The 23,659-nt window shown below is 41.9% G+C and overlaps 2 protein-coding genes across 51 annotated transcripts in view; both read right to left on the bottom strand.

The window, feature by feature from the left end:
• The window catches only part of LOC110507118 (LIM domain kinase 1), an 81,619-nt gene extending 71,427 nt beyond the window's left edge, over positions 1–10,192 (bottom strand). The window contains exons 1-2 of the mRNA XM_036964955.2: positions 9,871–10,192; positions 403–502 (exon numbers count right to left, since the gene is read on the bottom strand). Coding sequence (XP_036820850.2) covers positions 403–502; positions 9,871–9,928 — 158 coding nt within the window. The 5' untranslated portion in view covers positions 9,929–10,192. The remainder of the gene's footprint in view (positions 1–402; positions 503–9,870) is intronic.
• A 239-nt stretch (positions 10,193–10,431) lies between these two features.
• The window catches only part of LOC110507708 (uncharacterized), a 112,556-nt gene continuing 99,328 nt past the window's right edge, over positions 10,432–23,659 (bottom strand). For all 50 annotated transcript variants that reach the window (XM_090223521.1, XM_090223560.1, XM_090223552.1 and 47 more), the window contains 2 exons: positions 12,393–12,461; positions 10,432–12,294 (listed from right to left, as the gene is read on the bottom strand). In XM_090223521.1, coding sequence (XP_090079647.1) covers positions 12,245–12,294; positions 12,393–12,461 — 119 coding nt within the window. In that variant the 3' untranslated portion in view covers positions 10,432–12,244. The remainder of the gene's footprint in view (positions 12,295–12,392; positions 12,462–23,659) is intronic.

The raw sequence follows: 23,659 nt of genomic DNA on the forward strand, positions 1-23,659 counted from the left end.
TGACTTTGTTCAATATTGTGATTGGATCAATAAGCATTCCAAGCATGCCCCCAATGAGAGACATCAAACAGGTGTGGTTAACTGTAATCCACCGTTAATCAGTAAAGTTTAGATAAATATCCGAGGAGGAATCAGGAGTGTGTGTTTGGTTAGTACTGGAATGCTGGAAAGTGCCATTGCAGTGCATCATGCACATTACCTACTAAAGGAGCAAGTTAAGAAGGATGTATGTAGAGCAATAATGCCACCTGAAAAAACAGAGATCTCATGTCTGTCAAAGACAAATCCAAAACTGGTCATTATGAATAAAACAAGCAGCATGGATATCAGTTGTCTGTTAGAAGATTGACAGGAGAATAGACTGATTGATCAGTGAGAGGACACTGTTTAAGCAGCACTCACCTGAAGCAAACTGTGTGCCAGTCAGTGTTGAGTGCCTGGAGATACTGTTCATCATAGATCCGCTGTCTGCATCCAGCACACACGGGCAAGCTTCTGCCAGCTGTAATACAGTTAGTGGACAGATCAAAGGATGACACATACAGTTGAAGTCGGAAGTTTACAAACACTTAGGCTGGAGTCATTAAAACTAGTTTTTCAACCACTCCACAAATTTCTTGTTAACAAACTATAGTTTTGGCAAGTCGGTTAGGACATTACTTTGTGCATGACACAAGTAATTTTTCCAACAATTGTTTACAAACAGATATTTCACTGTATCACAATTCCAGTGGGTCAATTCCAGTGGGTCAGAAATGTACATACACTAAGTTGACTGTGCCTTTAAACAGCTTGGAAAATTCCAGAAAATGTCATGACTTTAGAAGCTTCTGATTGGCTAATTGACATCATTGGAATCAATTGGAGGTGTACCTGTGGATGTATTTCGAGGCCTACCTTCAAACTCAGTGCCTCTTTGCTTGACATCATGGGAAAATCAAAATAAATCAGCAAAGACCTCAGTCTGGTTCATCCTTGGGAGCAATTTCAAAACGCCTGAAGGTACCACATTCATCTGTACAAACAAGAGTACGCAAGTATAAACACCATGGGACTACGCAGCCGTCATACCGCTCAGGAAGGAGAAGCGTTCTGTCTCCTAGAGATGAACGTACTTTGGTGCGAAAAGTGCAAATCAATCCCAGAACAATAGCAAAGGAACTTGTGAAAGAGGTACAAAAGTATCTATATCCACAGTAAAACGAGTCCTATGTCGACATAACCTGAAAGGCCGCTCAGCAAGGAAGAAGCCACTGCTACAAAACTGCCATAAAAAAGCCAGACTATGGTTTGCAACTGCACATGGGAACAAAGATCGTACCTTTGGAAAAATGTCCTCTGGTCTGATGAAACAAAAATTGAACTGTTTGGCCATAATGACCATCGTTATGTTTGGAGGACAAAGGGAGAGGCTTGCAAGCCGAAGAACACCATCCCAACCGTGAAGCACGGGGGTGGCAGCATCATGTTGTGGGAGTGCTTTGCTGCAAGAGGGACTGGTGCAATTCACAAAATAGATGACATCATGAGGCAGGAAATTTATGTGGATGTATTGAAGCAACATCTCAAGACATCAGTCAGGAAGTTAAAGCTTGGTCGCAAATGGGTCCTCCAAATGGACAATGACCACAAGCATACTTCCAAAGTTGTGGCAAAATGGCTTAAGGACAACAAAGTCAAGGTATTGGAGTGGCCATCACAAAGCCCTGACCTCCATCCCATAGAACATTTGTGGGCAGAACTGAAAAAGTGTGTGTGATCAAGGAGGCCTACAAACCTGACTCAGTTACACCAGCTCTGTCAGGAGGAATGGGCCAAAATTCACCCAACTTATTGTGGGAGCTTGTGGAATGCTACCCGAAACGTTTGAACCAAGTTAAACAATTTAAAGGCAATGCTACCAAATACTAATTGAATGTATGTAAACTTCTGACCCACTGGAAATGTGATGAAAGAAATAAAAGCTGAAATAAATCACTCTACTATTATTCTGAAATTTCACATTTTTAAAATAAAGTTGTGATCCTAACTGACCTAAGACAGGGAATTTTTACGAGGATTAAATGTCAGGAATTGTGAAAAACTGAGTTTAAATGTATTTGGCCAAGGTGTATGTAAACTTCCGACTTCAACTGTACATTAGCTTCACCATTTGCATGGCTCATATACTTCATGATACATCACCACCACCACCAGTGTTATTACATGAGATATGTGATAACCACTTTTAAAGAGGGAGGTGGGAATTAACTAACTGATCAGCTTAGCTTCAGAAATCCAGTAAGAGCAAATTGATGTATCAGACAGCAACCCATCAAATCTCTTATCACTACTGGTGGTAGAGGATGTCAATTGATTATTGATCAAGGGTTGATATCTCTGTTTCAGTAGAAAATTCTGTAAGTCTGAAAAGTACTCTAATACTGTAGGATTGTAATAATGTAAGATCACTGTTGACCCCAAATGACACAAATAGTTTCTATACAAACTAAAACCATAGCATCAGTTAGACAGCAAAAACAAATTCATCAACGGACACTCATTAGCTCAAACGCATACAACCTCCCCAATTTCAAAATGGAGATAAATTTACCTATTCTTAGTTCAACTGAGTATTAGAAGTGTGGGATATTTTCGGGGCATGCAAATGTGGCTTTTTTTTTTTACTTTAGTTCTTAGAAGTAGAGCTTTGGAGCGGTGCATTAACACAGAACCACATTCATCCATTCTACACTGCTTTTGCTTGTAGGAGGATTTAGGTGTGTGTGTGTGTGTGTGTGTGTGTGTGTGTGTGTGTGTGTTGAGAAGGATCACAAGAGCATTTGTTATCCCCATGTAAATCCAGAATGGGAGAAGGGTGGTATGCAAACAGGAACATGGTGTCAGAAAAATAAATACTATTAATTTGTATATAGATGAACCACAATATAAGATTCTGTTTCATATGTGAGCAAAATAAAGTTTCGTCTGAGAGAGAGAAAGAGAGTGAGAAAGCAAGCGAGCAACAGAGTGAGAGAGAAAGATTGACAAGAGAGCGAGAGAGCGAGAGCGAGAGAGCAAGAGAACAGCGAGCAAGAGCCAGAAAGCTGCAACAAAGTGCTTGGATCTTTATAAATCAGTTTCCTTGTTTTACATTTGTCAATGTCACTTTCTCACTGACTTTTAGGGTTCAGTGAGTCCATTCAACCTTATTTCAGAGGTCTTGGCAGCCCTTATCAAGTCAATGGCTTCATCACAAATAGCACCCTATTATTTATAGTATATAGTGCATAGACCCATAGGGCTGTGGTCAAAAGTGCACTACTCCCTATATCAGTGTTACCTAAACCTGGTCCTCGAGAACACCCAACAGTGCACATTTTTATTGTAACCCTGGACAGTCACTATTGTGCTGGGTTGGGAAACACTGCCCTATATAGTGCACTACTTTGACCAGAGCGCTATGGGCCATGGACAAAACGAGTGCTCTATAAATGGAATAGGGTGCCATTTGGGACGCATTCCCAAGATAGTTGGTTCCAAAATTATTGACATCATTGATAAAAATCAGCAATTGTGACTGTATAAAATAATTTATTAAAATACTGAGCTATATTGTAAAAAACAAAAATAACTCAGGAAATTGTATTCTTTTATACTAATATAATTGCTCAGAGAAAGAGATTTGGTTTAACCCCAAGATATTACCCCTGTTACTGTTAATGGTAATGGTGAGAGGTTAGCATCTTTGGGGTCATTTCATTTGTCACATGCTTTGTAAACAACAGGTGTAGACTAAGAGTGAAATTCTTATTTACAGGTCCATTCCAACAATGCAGAGAGAAAGATAATTGAGAAATAAGAGATAAGTAATAACACATAATAATAAAAGTAATAATAAATACACAATGAGTAAAGATAACTTGGTTCTATACACGGGGTACCAGTACTGAGTCGATGTGCAGGGGTAACGAGGTAATTGAGTTAGATATGTACATATGACTAGGAATAAAATGACTAGTCAACAGGATAGATAATAAACAGTAGCAGCAGCGTATGTGATGACTAGCAGTCATGTCTTAGGGGTAAAAGCTGTTCACTATCGTGTTGGTTCCAGACTTGGTGCATCGGTACCGCTTTCCGTGCGGTAGCAGAGAGAAAAGAAAAGTCTATGATGGGTGGCTGAAACATCATATTTACTTCAGTATTCAGACCCTTTACTCAGTACTTTGTTGAAGCACCTTTGGCAGCGAATACAGCCTTGAGTCTTCTTGAGTACGACGGTACAAGCTTGGCACACCTGTATTTGGGGAGTTTCTCCATTCTTCTCTGCAGATCCTTTCAAGCTCTGTCAGGGTGGATGGGAAGCGTCACTGCCCAGCGATTTACAGGTCTCCAGAGATGTTCGATCATGTTCAAGTCCGGGCTCTGGCTGGGCCACTCAAGGACATTCAGAGGCTTGTCTCGAAGCCACTCCTGCACTGTCTTGGCTGTGTGCTTAGGGTCGTTGTCCTGTTGGAAGGTGAGACTTCGCCCTGGTCTGAGGTCCTGAACGCTCTGAAACGGGATTTCATCAAGGATCTGTACTTTGCTCTGTTTATCTGTCCCTCGATCCTGGCAAGTATCTCAGTGCCTGCTGCTGAAAAACATCCCCACAGCATTTTGCTGCCACCACCATGCTTCACAGTAGGGATGGTGCCAAGTTTCCGCCAGACGTGACCCTTGGCATACAGGCCAAAGAGTTTGATCTTGGTTTCATCAGACCAGAGAATCTTGTTTCTCATGGTGTGAGAGTCCTTTAAGTGCCTTTAGACAAACTCCAAGCGGGCTGTCATGTGCATTTTACTGAGGAGTGGCTTCCGTCTGGCCACTCTACCATAAAGGCCTGATTGGTGGAGTGCTGCAGAGATGGCTGTCCTTCTGGAAGGTTCTCCCAACTCCACAGAGAAACTCTGGAGCTCTCTCAGAGTGGCCATCAGATTCTTGGTCACCCCTCTGACCAAGGCCCTTCTCCCTCTATTTGGCCGGGCGGCCAGCTCCAGGAAGAGTCTTGGTGGTTCCAAATTTATTCCGTTTAAGAATGCTGCAGAAATGTTTTGGTACCCTTCCCCAGGTCTGTGTCTCGACACAATCCTGTCTCTGAGCTCTACGGACAATTCTGTCAACCTCATGGCTTGGTTTTTGCTCTGATATGCACTGTCAACTGTGGGACCTTATATAGACAGGTGTGTGCCTTTTCAAATCATGTCCAATCAATTGAATTTACCCCAGGTGGACTGAAATAAAGTTGTAGAAACATCTCAAGGATGATCAATGAAAACAGGATGCACCGGAGCTCAATTTCGAGTCTCATAGCAAAGGGTCTGAATACTTATGTAAATAATATGTTTTTAATTTTTAATACATTTGCAAAAAATTTGCAAAACCTGTTTTCACTTTGTCATTATGAGGAATTGTGTGTAGACTGATGAGGGGAATAAATAAATAAATAGATTTTAGAATAAGGTTGTGGAATAAATGCTGAAAAAGTCAAGGGTTCTGAATACTTTCTGAATGCACTGTATACACACAAATTAGGGCTGACCCCAATAAGTCGACTGGTCAATTATTTGGTTGTTAGGCTGTTGGTCAACCAAGATTGTTTTAGTCAAATATATATAATTATGATTTATTTATATATAAATATATATATTATTAATGCGTTTGAGCCAATCTGTTGTGTTGTGACAAGGTAGGGGTGGTATACAGAAGATAGGTAAAATACCATATTATAGCAAGAACAGCTCAAATTAACAAAGAGAAACGACAGTCCATCATTACTTTAAGACATGAAGGTCTGTCAATACGGAAAACGTTTGAACATTTCTTCAAGTGCAGTCACAAAAACCATCCCCACAGGAAAGGAAGTCCCAGAGTTACCTATGCTGCAGAGGATATGTACATTAGAGTTACCAGCCTCAGAAATTGCAGCCCAAATAAATGCTTCACAGAGTTCAAGTAACAGACACATCTCAATATCAACTGTTCAGAGGAGACTGTGTGAATCAGGCCTTCAAGGTCAAATTGCTGCAAAGAAATCACTACAAAAGGACACTAATGATAAGAAGAGACTTGCTTGGGCCAAGAAACACAAGCAATGGACCGGTAGAAATCTGTACTTTGGTCTGATGAGTCTACATTTTTAGTTTTTGTTTCCAACCGCTGTGTCTTTGTGAGATGCAGAATAGGTGAACAGTTGATCTCCGTATGTGTAGTTCCCACCGTGAAGTATGGAGGAGGAGGTGTGATGGTGCTTTGCTGGTTACACTGTCAGTGATTTATTTAGAATTCAAGGCACACTTAACCAGCATGGCTACCACAGCATTCTGTGGCAATATGCCATCCCATCTGGTTTGCGCTTAGTGGGACTATCATTTGTTTTTCAACAGGACAATAACCCAACACACCTAGTGTATAAGGGATATTTGAACAAGAAGGAGAGTGATGGAGTGCTGCATCAGGTGGCATGGCCTCCAAAATCACCCTACCTCAACCCAAATGAGATGGTTTGGGATGAGTTGGACCGCAAAGTGAAGGAAAAGCAGCCAACAAGTGCTCAGTATATATGGGAACTCCCTCAGGGCTGTTGGAAAAGCATTCCAGCAGAAGCTGGTTGATAGAATGCCAAGAGTGTGCAAAGCTGTCATCAAGGCAAAAGGTTGCTACTAATTTGGATTTGTTTAACACTTATTTGGATACTACATGATTCCATTTGATATTTCATAGTTTTGATGTCTTCACTATTATTTTACAATGTAGAAATTAGTAAAAATAAAGGAAAACCTTTGACTGGTACTGTATATGTTTGTGCCCATATCAGTGAACCAATCCATTGCGGAGGCCTAAACTTAAAGCCAATTTATGCTTGATTAGAAAATGTGGTCGGAGCCGCATTGCCAGGTGGTTTACCTGATAAAATGACAGCATATCTACTGTGGAAAGACCAAAATGACAGAGTTCCTCAGAGAGTAATTAGAGACAGGTTGAATCCTGTTGAGTTTTATGATAATGATGAGTTTTCAAGGAGATACCACTTCTCCAAGGACTCTGTAATGCAACTGGAAAGAAAGGTTGCACCAACCATTAAGCATGGGAGTGATAGGAGCGCGGCTGTACCCACTACTTCAGCTCTTAGTGGCCCTACGGTTCTATGCAACTGGATGTTTCCAGATGGTGGATGGGGATCTTTTTGGACTCCACAAGTCAACCATCTGCAGGATTGTAGTCCGCGTCTAGTGTTATTGCTGGTCTGAATAATCTGTACATAAGGTTCAATCCCAAAGAGGAATCAGCAGTTGGATTTTACAGGAGAGATAGATTCCCAGGTGTACTAGGGGCAATAGACTGGACACATTCCTATTCCCAACCCTGGTGGCAAGAATGGAGAACTATTCCATAATCGGAAAGGTTACTGCTCCATCAACGTGATGACAAAGGTCAGCTTACCAACATCGTAGCTAGATGGCCAGGATCCACCCATGACAGCAGAATCTTTGACAATAGTCGTCTGTGTGCAATGCTGGAAAGGAGGGGCATTTGAAGGCCACGTACTAGGTGACAATGGATATACTTGTCGTGGGCACCTTATAACATCCCTTTTAAAACGCCCAGACACCAGACAAGAGGAAATACAACACCTCTCATCCTGACAAGAGGATAGACTTTTTGGAGTGTGGAAAAAAAAAATTCCCGTGCCTACAGGAGGGGTTCTGCACAAAGATGGACACGACCCTGACAATCATAATTGCAGTGACAGTTCTGTATAACTTTTGCAAGAGACAAGGAGACGAGCTACATAAGGAAGACCTACCTGTCCCCTATCAACACTTTTTTAAATGTATTTTTTTACTTTTGGTGCCAGCGAGAATGACATTAGAAAATAGTCAAGACGACTAGCTTGATTGAGCCTCCGTCTTGTATAACTCACTAGGTCAGGATATTTAAGCCCCCATATATCCACTAGTTCCAATATATCCATGATATTCGTAATTTCCTTAAGTGCACAAGGGTGCTAGTTTGTAGAGTAATTTCCTTTACGTTCCATTGGGGTATTTAAAACCGTATTATAATCCCCCACCATAATAATAGAGTCTTGTACTGCTTGATCAATTATTATATACATTTTCAAAGAAGTGTGGATCATCATTATTTGGACCGTATAGATTAAAGAGCCAAATCTGTTTATGGTCCAATAACATAATTACAATAATCTGTCTTGCGGATCCGCTTAAACAATTTGCACATTCGAATCAAAAAGGATTGTTTATTAATACCATCACCCCTTTTGAGTTTCTTTAGGCATGGGAGAAGTATACCCCCCCATCTAACATTTTTGAATGAGTTTCCTGTAAACAATAGGTATTATATTCCTTCTCTTTTCTTATCTGCTAAGCCATTACAATTATAAACTGGCTATACTTATTTCACCATTTACCATAATGCGATACAAGTTTCAATTCTATTTATCATAATATATGCTTGTAAACTCACCATTAGAAAGTACCATAATGATTTAGTGTCCATATAGCTGTACCATGATATTTGCACTGCTAAACCTAAACCTCCAATTGTTCTCCGCTATTCCACCCTCTAAAACCTACCCCCATCCCAAGTTAGGTTGTCATCCCAGTGACTGGCAGACCACCCTTGTCCCCCTGGATCCTAGGGCCTTTGAGCGATTGGAACACATCCTTTAAAAAGAGCACACAGTGCCAGCCACAAAAACAGATCAACCAACCAAAGCATTTCCAATGCCCTCACCTTGATTGTATTATATACAGTTGTAAAAAATGTATACAGTACCAGTCAAAAGTTTGGACGCACCACCTCATTCAAGGGTTTTTTGTTATTTTAACTATTTTCTACATTGTAGAATAATAGAGAAGACATCAAAACTATTAAATAACACATGGAATCATGTAGGAACACACACATGCTGGTCCCCTGTTGTGACCATTTCCCAAGCATCTCTGTGCAGTCAGACCTCTGATTATTTTGTGCCACCAAGACCACAATATTTTGCCCCCTCTGATTGTCCGAGTGTGACCCTCTTCCCATGGGTTACTGCAGCTAGTGTTGCCAGCACTGACACTGCCTGGGTTGGGGCACCCCACCGGAATCCCCACCGGCTAGGTACAAGGTCGTCAAGGTTCTCATTAATAGCTTTGATAAATTCCTTGTATATTATGCTCAACCATCCAGGGGTTTTGGCTTTGAAACAGCTCATGAAACATGGGACCAACAATTTACATTTGCGTTTATATTTTTGTTCAGTGTAGTTACATTGAAAGTAGGTTAAACGAGGTCATGGATTCACAGGAATGGAATGACAAGGAAAGGTATTGTTTCAAAGAAAGTGTAACTGTATCAGTTGTGTTGATCTAGGTTAGAGCAGCGCTGCAGTTTCAACACCCCATTTAATTTTGATTTAATTAGATTGAACTAACCAAAACATTGGCAGTTGAAATAGACACATTATTATACTTCTAAACACCATCCCAGCCTTGTTAGCATTATGCAGCGGGCTTATGTTACTCGGAAATAAAATAGAACGACTAAGGTTACCTACTTGGGTTATTGCAGCAAAACAAGGACATACGGGACATTCTTTATTGATCATTCTCACAGAATACTTTTCATAAAGCTAACCCTCCAAAAAAAACCTAACACAATGTATCTATTGTTTATTGTGTATGGTGTCGTTTATTATGAATTCAATGGAGCATCTCTGTTCTCGAGCGCGGAAGGATGCACTGCGCTCGCGCTAATAACATCTCCCGCCCTCACACATGCTTCAAGGCACCCGCTATCATGGTTCCAGAGAAAAACTGCGTATCGAAAACTTAAACTCACCTTCCTCCTCTCCCATACGTTCGTCCTTCCAGTCACAACAGAGCAGCATCAACCTCATTCACTCTCCGATTCCGAGCTCTATGAGAGCCTGACTCTGATGAACAGATAACCGGTCTCACTTCGACCAAAGCCCCGCTATTCGTGTTGTGTGTTTATGAAGCCGGATAGACTAGATCCTCACTGCTGGATACTACTTCGATTCATTCGATGAGGAGAGAATGGGCGATTTGAAACAGTCAGGCTGGGGGACCGGAAAATATGGGTTGGCCAACCGACAACAATCCCTGGAAATTTGGTCTGTGTAGCACAATCAAAAGCAACTGAGGGCAGAGAGACGAAGCAATGCGCAATGCACCCATCACAGAAATAGGAGATGTATCAGAATAGCTGTATTAGAATAGTCATCTAGTCTATGAGAGCATGCTGGAATACGCTAGTGGCAGTAAAAGTCTACATTCAGACATTTTAAAGTTCCTGAATAACATTTGAGCCATTGATTCATTTGATATGTTGGTGCAGTTTGGGTGCAGGTGGAAAAAAGCGGATACCTGGGCACAAATGTGTATTTATTAACCATTTTATTTCGTTATTTTACTTAAGCAAATAAAATGCCGGGATTACCGGGAACAAGTCACATGTGCGTCATGAAAATGTAAAAGTGCAAAACCCCATCGTTCCTCCTTTTTTGCCATTTAAATAAGATTAATACTATCCCACTGCATGGAAGACACGGTGCGGCGTGCCCCGGATCCGAGCGGCTCACACACAGTTCAGAAAAAGCCCTACGGGTAGGCTACAAGAACTGAAGGAGTGAGAGTCATGATAACCTAGGGCAATTACTACAACATATAGTCCACACAATCCCTAAAGATTCATCGTAGTGTAACTTCATAACAGAGTGAATCCATCTTTGGTCAGTAATGTCTAGTGAGTCTTATTCAACTGTAACTAACTCAAGTAAAGAGTGAAATGGGAGCTCACTCTCACAATTTACACAGACTAGGGGAAGCCTACACACAGACACATATTAAAAAAGCCCTTACACATACAGTATAACAATTCTCATCAGTGATTAAATGCATTACCCAAATATATATATTTTTTTTAACAAACATGTTTTGCCTTATTCAAGATTACACAAATATGGTGATAGTCTACTTTCATGAGCGGAAACATTTGAAACTTGAATAATGAGCGACAACTTGCATAAATGAAACTATAACTGAATGTGAAACTAGAATGATTTCAGATATGCATAACATTCTGGCCCCTAATCTAGCACACTAGAAAAATTATACGTAATTAATAAAACAAAATGTTCAATTCATACATACATAATCTACAATACATGCCAGAGCAGTATCGAAAGAATTTCAGTTTTACTTTTACATTTTTGTAAAACTAAAAACATACAAATCACTTAAAAAACAAAAAACACTGTTTCAAAGGTATTGAGTACAAACCAACACAATGTATGCTATGAATATCACTCACGATATCACCTACAAATCTTTTGAACACCTTTGGATTGATTGTCATCAGCTTTACCACATTCAGAGCAACACCTGCTCATCATACTTCACAAGTTTGTCAGAAATCAAGGTAAGAAGGCTACTTACACCATGGCCCTTAAAATATAGTCAAAGTTGAAGATGGCAGATGGACTGTGAAACCTGTGCCCACACACACACATGCTATGCCACTGCTATTTCACCCAGGGATATAAATAGCAGCAGAGATGATAGAAAGCCAGAGGAGGCAGTTCTGAAGATACATGGCCAAAGTTTATCAGCACTTTACTAACCACACCCCTTGAAGCTCAACCCTTGGTTTGACATGTCAGTATGCGAAGAGCTCCAACTTTGGTACACACAGACACTAAGCACATGGAGAGGGATGTACAGTTACAGGAATGGTGCGGGTTTTGACTTGGAGCACTTCTCTGCATTCAAAGCATGCTTAATGGCTCTAGTTGGATAATCTTTCATATTCTCCTATATACCCAAACATCTCTGGCAGCATGTGCAAGCTCACAAGCACATAGAGAGACACACAGCCACATATCAACGCCCACACACATGCATGCACACACAAACACTTGGTAACTACTAAAAGGGGAGCATTGTAGGCATGTCAGTAAGAGCTGATGAACACCACGAACAATGATAAAGGCACAATCAAAAACACTAAGTCACATCAAATGTGTGCAAAAGTCTGGGTCGGTGGGTTTGTATAAAAAATATATTGAGTCAAATAAAGTACAACATATCTTTACATACTCTAATGGGGGATTTTGTGCATATAAAATGTACATTCTAGATCATGCAGTAGCACCATTGTTTCTTGAGGTTCAACTTCTTCTGAAGAACACCCTCTACTTCTGCCTTCCACAGTATTTGCTTTGGCATCCAGCAGCAACTCCTCCTGTAGAGAAACAACATTGGAAGAGAGGACATTTTAAATGCATGCATTTGTAAGAGGGTTTGCATTTGTACTTGGTTCGGTATCAGATTTATACCTACCTGGTCTGTAGCCTCCTCCTCCTGCCCCACCAAGGAAGCCCTGGAGTAGGCCATACTTGGCTGCTTTGGCTGCAAAAAAAGTTAGTTAATCACAGGTGTTTTTGTGATCACTAATTATAATTTTTTTAAACAGTGTTGGCAAGTCATTTCCTGAGCAGCTTTAATATGTTTTTCTAACCACACTGCACAGATGAGTAAACTTTCTGGAAATCTGTTGCTTGACCACAGCAGCCAAGAGCCCCAGGAAGCCTTGTGAGTGAGTTAGCATATGCTAACAGGTTGTCAAACAAGAAAAATGCTAACAGGTTGTATTTGTATTTATTATGGATCCCCATTAGCTGCTGCCAAAGCAGCAGCTACTCTTCCTGGGGTCCAGCAAAATTAAGGTGTTTATACAATTTTAAAAACATTACAATACATTCACAACACACTATGTGCCCTCAGGCCCCTACTCCACCACTACCACATATCTACAGTACTAAATCAATGTGTATGTATAGTGCATATATTATCGTGTGTGTGTGCATGTGTCTTTGCCAATGTTTGTGTTGCTTCACAGTCCCCGCTGGTCCATAATGTGTTTTTTGATCTGTTTTTTAAATCTGATTTTGCTGCTTGCATCAGTTACTTGATGTGGAATAGAGTTTCATGTAGTCATGGCTCTATGTATAACTGTATGCCTCCCATAGTCTGTGCTGGACTTGGGGACTGTGAAGAGACCTCTTGTGGCATTGTTTGTTGGGTAAGCATGGGTGTCTGAGCTGTGTGCCAGTAGTTTAGACAGACAGCTCGGTGCATTCAACATGTCATACATCTCATGAACAAAAGTAGTGAGGAAGTCAACTTCTCCTCAACTTTCAGCCAGGAGAGATTGACATGCATATTATTAATATTTGCTCTCTGTGTAAATCCAAGGGCCAGCCGTGCTGCCCTGTTCTGAGCCCATTGCAATTTTCCTAAGTCCTTTTTTGTGGCACCTGACCAAATGACTGAACAGTAGTCCAGGTGCGACAAAACTAGGGTCTGTAGGACCTGCCTTGTTGATAGTGTTGTTAAGAAGGTAGAGCATCACTTTATTATAGACAGACTTCTCCCCATCTTAGTTACTACTACTGCATCAATATGTTTTGGCCATGACAGTTTACAAACTAGGGTTACTCCAAGCAGTTTAGTCATCTCAACTTGCTCAATTTCTATATTATTTATTACAATATTTAATTGAGGTTTTGGGTTTAGTGAGTGTTTTGTTCCAAATACAATGCTTTTAGTTTTAGAAATATTTAGGGCTAACTTATTCCTTGCCACCCACTCTGAAACTAACTGCAGCTCTTTGTTGAGTGTTGCAGTCATTTCAGTCGCTGTAGTAACTGACGTGTATAGTGTTGAGTCATCCTCATACATAGACACTCTGGCTTTACTCAAAGTCAGTGGCATGTTATTAGTAAAAATTGGAAAAAGCATGGGGCCTAAACAGCTACCCTGGGGAATTCCTGATTCTAACTGGATTATATTTGAGAGGCTTCCATTAAAGAACACCCTCTGTATTCTGTTAGACAAGTAACTCTATATCCACATTATAGCAGGGGGTGTAAAGCCATAACACATACGTTTTTCCAGCAGCAGACTGTGATCAATAATGTCAAAAGCTGCAGTGAAGTCTAACAAGACAGCCCCCACAATCATTTTCTCATCAATTTCTCTCAGCCAATCATCAGTCATTTGTGTAAGTTCTGCACTTGTTGAGTGTCCTTCCCTATAAGCATGCTGAAATTCTGTTGTCAATTTGTTTACAGTGAAATAGCATTGTATCTAGTCAAACACAATTTTTTCCAGAAGTTTACTAAGGGTTGGTAACAGGCTGATTGGTCGGCTATTTGAGCCAATAAAGGGAGCTTTACTATTCTTGGGTAGCGGAAAAACTTTAGCTTCCCTCCAGACCTGAGGGCCCACGCACTCTAGTAGGCTTAAATTGAAGATGTGGCAAATAGGAGTGGCAATTTCATCTGCTATTATCCTCAGTAATTTTCCATCCAGATTGTCAGACCTCGGTGGGTTGTCATTGTTGATAGACACTATTTTTTTCACCTCTTCCACACGGACTTTACGGAATTCAAAAGTACAATTCTTGTCTTTCATATTTTGGTCCGATATACTTGGATGTGTAGTATCAGCGTTTGTTGCTGGAATGTCATCCCTAAGTTTGCTTATCTTGCCAATGAAAAAGTAATTCAAGTAGTTTGTATTATCAGTGGGCTTTGTGATGAATGAGCCATCTGATCAATGAATGAATGAGCCGAGTTGGCTTTTTTCCAGAAAATGTATTTTAAGGTGCTCCAGAGCTTTTTACTATAATTTTTTATATAATTTATCTTTGTTTCATAGTTTAGTTTATTTTTATTTAGTTTAGTCACATGATTTCTTAATTTGCAGTATGTTTGCCAATCAGTTGGGCTGCCAGACTTAATTGCCACCTTTTGCCTCATACCTCTCAACCATACAATTTTTAAATTCCTCATCAATCCAAGGGGATTTAACCGTTTTTACAGTAACTGGTATAAGTAGTTTATGCGTCAAGTGCAGCGTCTGGTTGTTCCTCATTACAAACCACAGACCAGCAAATTTTGTTTACATGATCAACATATGAATCACTACAAAACTTATTGTATGACCTCATATACACTATATTAGGCCCAGCCTTTGGAACTTTGGTTTTCCTAGATATGGCTATTATATTGTTATCACTACATCCTATGGATTTGGATACTGCTTTAAAGCAAATATTTGTAGCATTAGCAAAGATGTGATCAATACATGTTGATGATTTAATTCCTGTGCTGTTTGTAACTACCCCGGTAGGTTGACTGACAACTTGATCCAGGTTGTAGGCACTGGTTACAGTTTGAAGTTTTTTCCTGAGTGGGCAGCTTGATGATAGCCAGTCAATATTTAAATCACCCAGAATATATACTTCTCTGTTGATATCACATACATTATCAAGCATTTCACACATATTATCCAGACACTGACTGTTAGCACTTAGTGGTCTATAGCAGCTTCCCACAATAATTGGTTGGCTAGCCGCATATGCTAAATATAGAGGAGCTATTGATATTCACTTGTGCTGCGACTGCATAGGATGCCCTAAATCGATAGTGTTAATGAATAATTCTTAGCTATTACAAATGTAATGATTTGAACTGCAGGTCTCCTACAGTAGGGGTGCAGGGTGTACTCAGAGGTGTGATCAGTATGTGTGTAATATAATGAGAATAATACTTGATCTATGCACCATAAAGGGGCCTACATTGATGACTTGATGGCATGAGGGCATGATGACAAGTCATAACAACCAGTCATAATAATTTATGATACTGCATTAGCACAGATTATTGGCAATAGCACATCATTTGGCATTTGTAGATTTGCCATTGTAAATGCGTGAAAGGTTAAAATAGTTATATAAAAACACACCTCCCACCTATGTGAGCAAAAGGCTGACGACTATCTACTAAGTACCAGTCAAAGGTTTGGACATACCTACTCATTCAAGGGTTTTTTCTATTTTTTTTGACTATTTTCTACATTATACAATAATAGTGAAGACATCAAAACTAGGAAATAACACATATGGAATCCTGTAGTAACCAAAAAAGTGTTAAACAAATCAAAATATTTTAGTAGCCACCCTTTGCCTTGATGACAGCTTTGCACACTCTTGCCAATCTCTCAACCAGCTTCACCTGAAATTAGTGATGCACCTATATGACATTTTTGGCCGATACCGGTATCCGATATTGTCCTTGCCAAAGAAATCGATACCGATACCCAATATTTTACATTTTAGCGTCCTTTTAAGCATTCTAATACAGTTAAATAGTTAACACACACACACCCAGCGCTCTAAGGCACTGCATCTCAGTGCAAGAGGCATCACTACAGTCCCTGGTTCGAATCCAGGCTGTATCACATCCGGCCGTGATTGGGAGTCCCATTGGGCGGCGCACAATTGACCCAACGTCATCCGGGTTTGGCCGGGGTAGGCCGTCAATGTAAATAAGAATTTAATCTTAATGGTGGTCGGACCCATCTATGTGAAGCTTGCCACAATAAGGATTAGCCACAATAGTGGACTGTGGTTAGCCTTCAAAATAAAAGTATGGCATAATTCTACTATTTGTATTCATTTGCAACACTGTCAATGACATACCTTTGAAGGCAAACCGCAAATTCCACTGTTGTGCCTAATCCTTATTGTGGCTAGCTTCAAAAACACATAACTAAGTACGGTCGAGCCTCAATAGCCAGATGACACTAGCTGGTTGCTTATAACATTAGCTTTGGGCAACAGGGTTAAGTAGCTGGCTAGCTATTCATTTTCATGAACTGAAGTTCAATTTCAATAGGCGAACAACAAGTGGCAATCTAGCTAATACTTACTCACAAGGATTCCTAAATCATTGCGAAGAATAATGAAAATGACTGCAGTTTCTACTGGTCATTGTTTTCAGGCTGGTTGTATTGGTGCTAGCTAGGTACCAAGCTAAAGCTACCTACTCCAGAAGTTGCGGTCGAACAAATGATGCTTAATTATCAACGCGGTATTGTAAACACATCGTTCATGACCGGTATTTGCTTGTTTGCAGACTTTTTTGTATAGCTTTGACAGTGCTACTATATATTTTTTGACATGCAAAGACCCAAACGGCATTCCATAGTAGGTGTGTCTTGAAGATAATAGCAGTGACACTATTACTGTATAACTCCGGTAGAACAACATCAGAAAAATAGCGCACTTGGTAGTGTGTACCGGTGCTCGACCAGTCGGCGAAAGCCAACATCATCCACGACAGAGAACGGTTGAGTGTCAAGGGCAATGAATTCCATTATCTTGGCCTTAAAGGATTTCGCCTTTTGAGTCGTCTCGCTGAAATTTTCTTACTCTTTCAAATGACTGCTCGACTTGTTGACTGCTCGATCAACACAGCAGCCATTGTGGGCTAGGTTATGAATGCTGTGTTGCATGTGTAGCGCAACATTTTATGTGGCGTCATTACGGCACGTACCTACGTTATATAGGTATGCACATCAGCTTTGACATTGGTGTTGCACATCGGTGTTAAAGTAGACATCGGCCGATACCGATGTTGGCATTTTTAGCTAATATCGCCCAATTCCAACATTTTCACCGATATATTGTGCATCCCTACCTGAAATGCTTTTCCAACAATCTTGAAGGAGTTCCCACATATGCTCAGCACTTGTTGGCTGCTTTTATTTCAATTTGCGGTCCAACTCATCAAAAAAACATCTCAATTGGGTTGAGGTCGGGTGATTATGGAGGCCAGGTCATCTGATGCATCCCTCCATCATTCTGCTTCTTGGTCAAATTCCCTTACACAGCCTGGAGGTGTGTTTTGGGTCATTGTCCAGTTGAAAAACAAATGATAGTCCCACTATGCGCAAACCAATTGGGATGGGGTATCACTGCAGAATGCTGTGGTAGCCCTGCTAGTTAAGTGTGCCTTGAATTCTAAATAAATCACAGACAGTGTCACCAGCAAAGCAACCCCACACCATCACACCTCCTCCTCCATGTTTCACGGTGGAAACCACACATGCAGAGATCATCCATTCACCTACTCTGCGTCTCACAAAGACACAGCGGTTGAAACCAAAATTCTCAAATTTGGACTCATCAGACCAAAGGACAGATTTCCACCAGTCTAATGTCCATTGATTGTGTTTTTTGGCCCAAGCAAGTCTCTTCTTATTATTGGTATCCTTTAATAGTGGTTTCTTTGCAGAAATTCGACCATGAAGGCCTGATTGACACAGTCTCCTCTGAACAGTTGATGTTGAGATGTGTCTGTTACTTGAAATCTGTGAACCATTTATTTGGGCTGCAATTTGAGGGGCAGTTAACTCTAATGAACTTGTCTTCTGCAGCAGAGGAAACTCTGGGTCTTCCTTTCCTGTGGCGGTCCTCTTGAGAGCCAGTTTCATCATAGCGCTTGATGATTTTTGCGACTGCACTTAAAGAAAATGTTATTGAAATGTTCCGGATTGACTGACCATGTCTTAAAGTAATGATGGACTGTAATTTCTCTTTGCTGATTTCAGCTGTTCTTGCCATAATATGGACTTGGTCTTTTACCAAATAGGGCTATCTTCTGTATACCACCCCTACCTTGTCACAAAACAACTGATTGGCTCAAACACATTAAGGAGGAAAGAAATTTCGCGAAGTAACTTTTAACAAGGCACACCTGTTTATTGAAATGCATTCCGAGTGACTACCACATGAAGCTGGTTGAGAGAATGCCAAGAGTGTGCAAAGCTGTCATCGATGCAAAGGGTGGCTACTGTGAAGAATTTCAAATGTAAAATACATTTGGATTTATTCAACACTCTTTTGGTCACTAGATGATTCCATATATGTTATTTCATAGTTTTGATGTAGAAAAGAGTACAAATAAAGAAAAACCCTGGAATGAGTAAGTGTGTCCAAACTTTTGAGTAGGACTGTAGCTGAAAAAGTGGATTCTGATTAGACAAAAACAGTAATACCTTATTTACATAAGTATTCAAACCACTTGCACATACTTCCATTGTGACGCCATTTCCGGTCACAACTTGCAGACTTGTTTACGTGTTGCTGTGCGTTTTGTTGCCAACCTTACTTTGCTACCTGACAACTTTACGGTTTTTACTTTTTAATTACCGTTTATATTTTTGTTTTTTCCCTCAACTTTTTATTTTTATTCAACTTTTTCACTCCGGACGCTTTACCTGGACGTGGTTCGTCAGGACCTCCAACAGCCGAAGCTAAGTAGCAACATTAACATGATGCCTTCTAATTGCAGTCGCTGTACTCATAATATACAGGAGAACGATTGCCTTACGGCGAGGATAGCTGTGCTACAAGCCCAGCTTCAGACGCAATCGTTAGGCAAGGGTAATTTCAGTGTAGGAAAGGATGAAACAGCGTCTGTGCCACCAGTAAGTACAGATAGTAACGTTAGTATAAATCCCCTCGCACGGTCCACGCAGCCGGACAACTTTCTCACAGTTTCTGGAGGGAAATGCTGTAGGAATGCTCAACCGGTGTCGCTCATTCAGCCAACCGGTTTTCCACATTAAGCAGCGAGTCTGAGGCCGAGCCTTCTCTGGTCTCTACTCCTCCCGTTACGGGGTCTGAGGCGCCGAAGCTTCCCACCATTAGCTCTGATAAATTGAAAACTCTAGTCATTGGCGACTCCATTACCCGCAGTATTAGACTTAAAACGAATCATCCAGCGATCATACACTGTTTACCAGGGGGCAGGGCTACCGACGTTAAGGCTAATCTGAAGATGGTGCTGGCTAAAGCTAAAACTGGCGAGTGTAGAGAGTATAGAAATATTGTTATCCACGTCGGCACCAACGATGTTAGGATGAAACAGTCAGAGATCACCATGCGCAACATAGCTTCAGCGTGTAAATCAGCTAGAAAGATGTGTCGGCATCGAGTAATTGTCTTTGGCCCCCTCCCAGTTAGGGGGAGTGATGAGCTCTACAGCAGAGTCTCACAACTCAATCGCTGGTTGAAAACTGTTTTCTGCCCCTCCCAAAAGATAGAATTTGTAGATAATTGGCCCTCTTTCTGGGACTCACCCACAAACAGGACCAAGCCTGACCTGCTGAGGAGTGACGGACTCCATCCTAGCTGGAGGGGTGCTCTCATCTTGTCTACCAACATAGACAGGGCTCTAGCTCCACAATGAAATAGGGTGCAGGTCAGGCGCTACACCAAACTGGAAGTCTTCCGACTAGCTTGGAAAGACAGTACCGTGCAGTATCGAAGAGCCCTTACTGCTGCTCGATCATCCTATTTTTCCAACTTAATTGAGGAAAATAAGAACAATCCGAAATTCCTTTTTGATACTGTCGCAAAGCTAACTAAAAAGCAGCATTCCCCAAGAGAGGATGGCTTTCACTTTAGCAGTGATAAATTCATGAACTTCTTTGAGGAAAAGATCATGATTATTAGAAAGCAAATTACGGACTCCTCTTTAAATCTGCGTATTCCTTCAAAGCTCAGTTGTCCTGAGTCTGCACAACTCTGCCAGGACCTAGGATCAAGAGAGACGCTCAAGTGTTTTAGTACTATATCTCTTGACACAATGATGAAAATAATCATGGCCTCTAAACCATCAACCTGCATACTGGACTCTATTCCAACTAAACTACCGAAAGAGCTGCTTCCTGTGCTTGGCCCTCCTATGTTGAACATAATAAACGGCTCTCTATCCAGCGGATGTGTACCAAACTCACTAAAAGTGGCAGTAATAAAGCCTCTCTTGAAAAAGCCAAACCTTGACCCAGAAAATCTAAAAAACTATCGGCCTATATCGAATCTTCCATTCCTCTCAAAAATTTTAGAAAAGGCTGTTGCGCAGGTTCTGTTCCATAAGGTTCCGTTTTGGGACAACTATTGTTTTCACTATATATTTTACCTCTTGGGGATGTCATTCGAAAACATAATGTTAACTTTCACTGCTATGCGGATGACACACAGCTGTACATTTCAATGAAACATGGTGAAGCCACAAAATTGCCCTCGCTAGAAGCATGTGTTTCAGACATAAGGAAGTGGATGGCTGCAAACTTTCTACTTTTAAACTCGGACAAAACAGAGATGCTCTTTCTAGGTCCCAAGAATCAAAGAGATCTTCTGTTGGATCTGACAATTAATTTTAATGGTTGTACAGTCGTCTCAACTAAAACTGTGAACGAGGCGGTCTTCTGGTCAGACTCCGGAGACGGGCACATCGTGCACCACTCCCTAGCATTCTTCTCACCAATGTCCAGTCTCTTGACAACAAGGTTGATGAAATCCGAGCAAGGGTAGCATTCCAGAGGGACATCAGAGACTGTAACGTTCTTTGCTTCACGGAAACATGGCTCACTGGAGAGACGCTATCGGAAGCGGTGCAGCCAGCGGGTTTCTCCACGCATCGCGCCGACAGAAACAGACATCTTTCTGGTAAGAAGAGGGGCGGGGGCGTATGCCTTATGGCTAACGAGACATGGTGTGATGAAAGAAACATACAGGAACTCAAATCCTTCTGTTCACCTGATTTAGAATTCCTCACAATCAAATGTAGACCGCATTATCTACCAAGAGAATTCTCTTCGATTACAATCACAGCCGTATATATCCCCCCCCAAGCAGACACATCGATGGCTCTGAACGAACTTTATTTGACTCTTTGCAAACTGGAATCCATTTATCCGGAGGTTGCATTCATTGTAGCTGGGGATTTTAACAAGGCTAATCTGAAAACAAGACTCCCTAAATTTTATCAGCATATCGATTGCGCAACCAGGGGTGGAAAAACCTTGGATCATTGTTACTCTAACTTCCGTGACGCATATAAGGCCCTGCCCCGCCCTCCTTTTGGAAAAGCTGACCACGACTCCATTTTGTTGATCCCTGCCTACAGACAGAAACTAAAACAAGAGGCTCCCACGCTGAGGTCTGTCCAACGCTGGTCCGACCAAGCTGACTCCACACTCCAAGACTGCTTCCATCACGTGGACTGGGACATGTTTCGTATTGCGTCAGATAACAATATTGACGAATACGCTGATTCGGTGTGCGAGTTCATTAGAACGTGCGTTGAAGATGTCGTTCCCATAGCAACGATTAAAACATTCCCTAACCAGAAACCGTGGATTGATGGCAGCATTCGCGTGAAACTGAAAGCGCGAACCACTGCTTTTAATCAGGGCAAGGTGACTGGTAACATGACCGAAAACAAACAGTGCAGCTATTCCCTGCGCAAGGCTATCAAACAAGCTAAGCGTCAGTACAGAGACAAAGTAGAATCTCAATTCAACGGCTCAGACACAAGAGGCATGTGGCAGGGTCTACAGTCAATCACGGACTACAAGATGAAATCCAGCCCAGTCACGGACCAGGATGTCCTGCTCCCAGGCAGACTAAATAACTTTTTTGCCCGCTTTGAGGACAATACAGTGCCACTGACGGCCTGCAACGAAAACATGCGGACTCTCCTTCACTGCAGCCGAGGTGAGTAAGACATTTAAACGTGTTAACCCTCGCAAGGCTGCAGACCCAGACGGCATCCCCAGCCGCACCCTCAGAGCATGCGCAGACCAGCTGGCCAGTGTGTTTACGGACATATTCAATCAATCCCTATACCAGTCTGCTGTTCCCACATGCTTCAAGAGGGCCACCATTGTTCCTGTTCCCAAGAAAGCTAAGGTAACTGAGCTAAACGACTACCGCCCCGTAGCACTCACTTCCGTCATCATGAAGTGCTTTGAGAGACTAGTCAAGGACCGTATCACCTCCACCTTACCCGACACCCTAGACCCACTCCAATTTGCTTACCGCCCAAATAGGTCCACAGACGATGCAATCTCAACCACACTGCACACTGCCCTAACCCATCTGGACAAGAGGAATACCTATGTGAGAATGCTGTTCATCGACTACAGCTCGGCATTCAACACCATAGTACCCTCCAAGCTCGTCATCAAGCTCGAGACCCTGGGTCTCGACCCCGCCCTGTGCAACTGGGTACTGGACTTCCTGACGGGCCGCCCCCAGGTGGTGAGGGTAGGCAACAACATCTCCACCCCGCTGATCCTCAACACTGGGGCCCCACAAGGGTGCGTTCTGAGCCCTCTCCTGTACTCCCTGTTCACCCACGACTGCGTGGCCACGCACGCCTCCAACTCAATCATCAAGTTTGCTGACGACACAACAGTGGTAGGCTTGATTACCAACAACGACGAGACGGCCTACAGGGAGGAGGTGAGGGCCCTCGGAGTGTGGTGTCAGGAAAATAACCTCACACTCAACGTCAACAAAACTAAGGAGATGATTGTGGACTTCAGGAAACAGCAGAGGGAACACCCCCCTATCCACATCGATGGAACAGTAGTGGAGAGGGTAGCAAGTTTTAAGTTCCTCGGCATACACATCACAGACAAACTGAATTGGTCCACTCACACAGACAGCATCGTGAAGAAGGCGCAGCAGCGCCTCTTCAACCTCAGGAGGCTGAAGAAATTAGGTTTGTCACCAAAAGCACTCACAAACTTCTACAGATGCACAATCGAGAGCATCCTGGCGGGCTGTATCACCGCCTGGTACGGCAACTGCTCCGCCCACAACCGTAAGGCTCTCCAGAGGGTAGTGAGGTCTGCACAACGCATCACCGGGGGCAAACTACCTGCCCTCCAGGACACCTACA

Source organism: Oncorhynchus mykiss, chromosome 27, assembly GCF_057628025.1.
Source record: "Oncorhynchus mykiss isolate SJ-2025 chromosome 27, ASM5762802v1, whole genome shotgun sequence".
Lineage (NCBI taxonomy): Eukaryota > Metazoa > Chordata > Actinopteri > Salmoniformes > Salmonidae > Oncorhynchus > Oncorhynchus mykiss.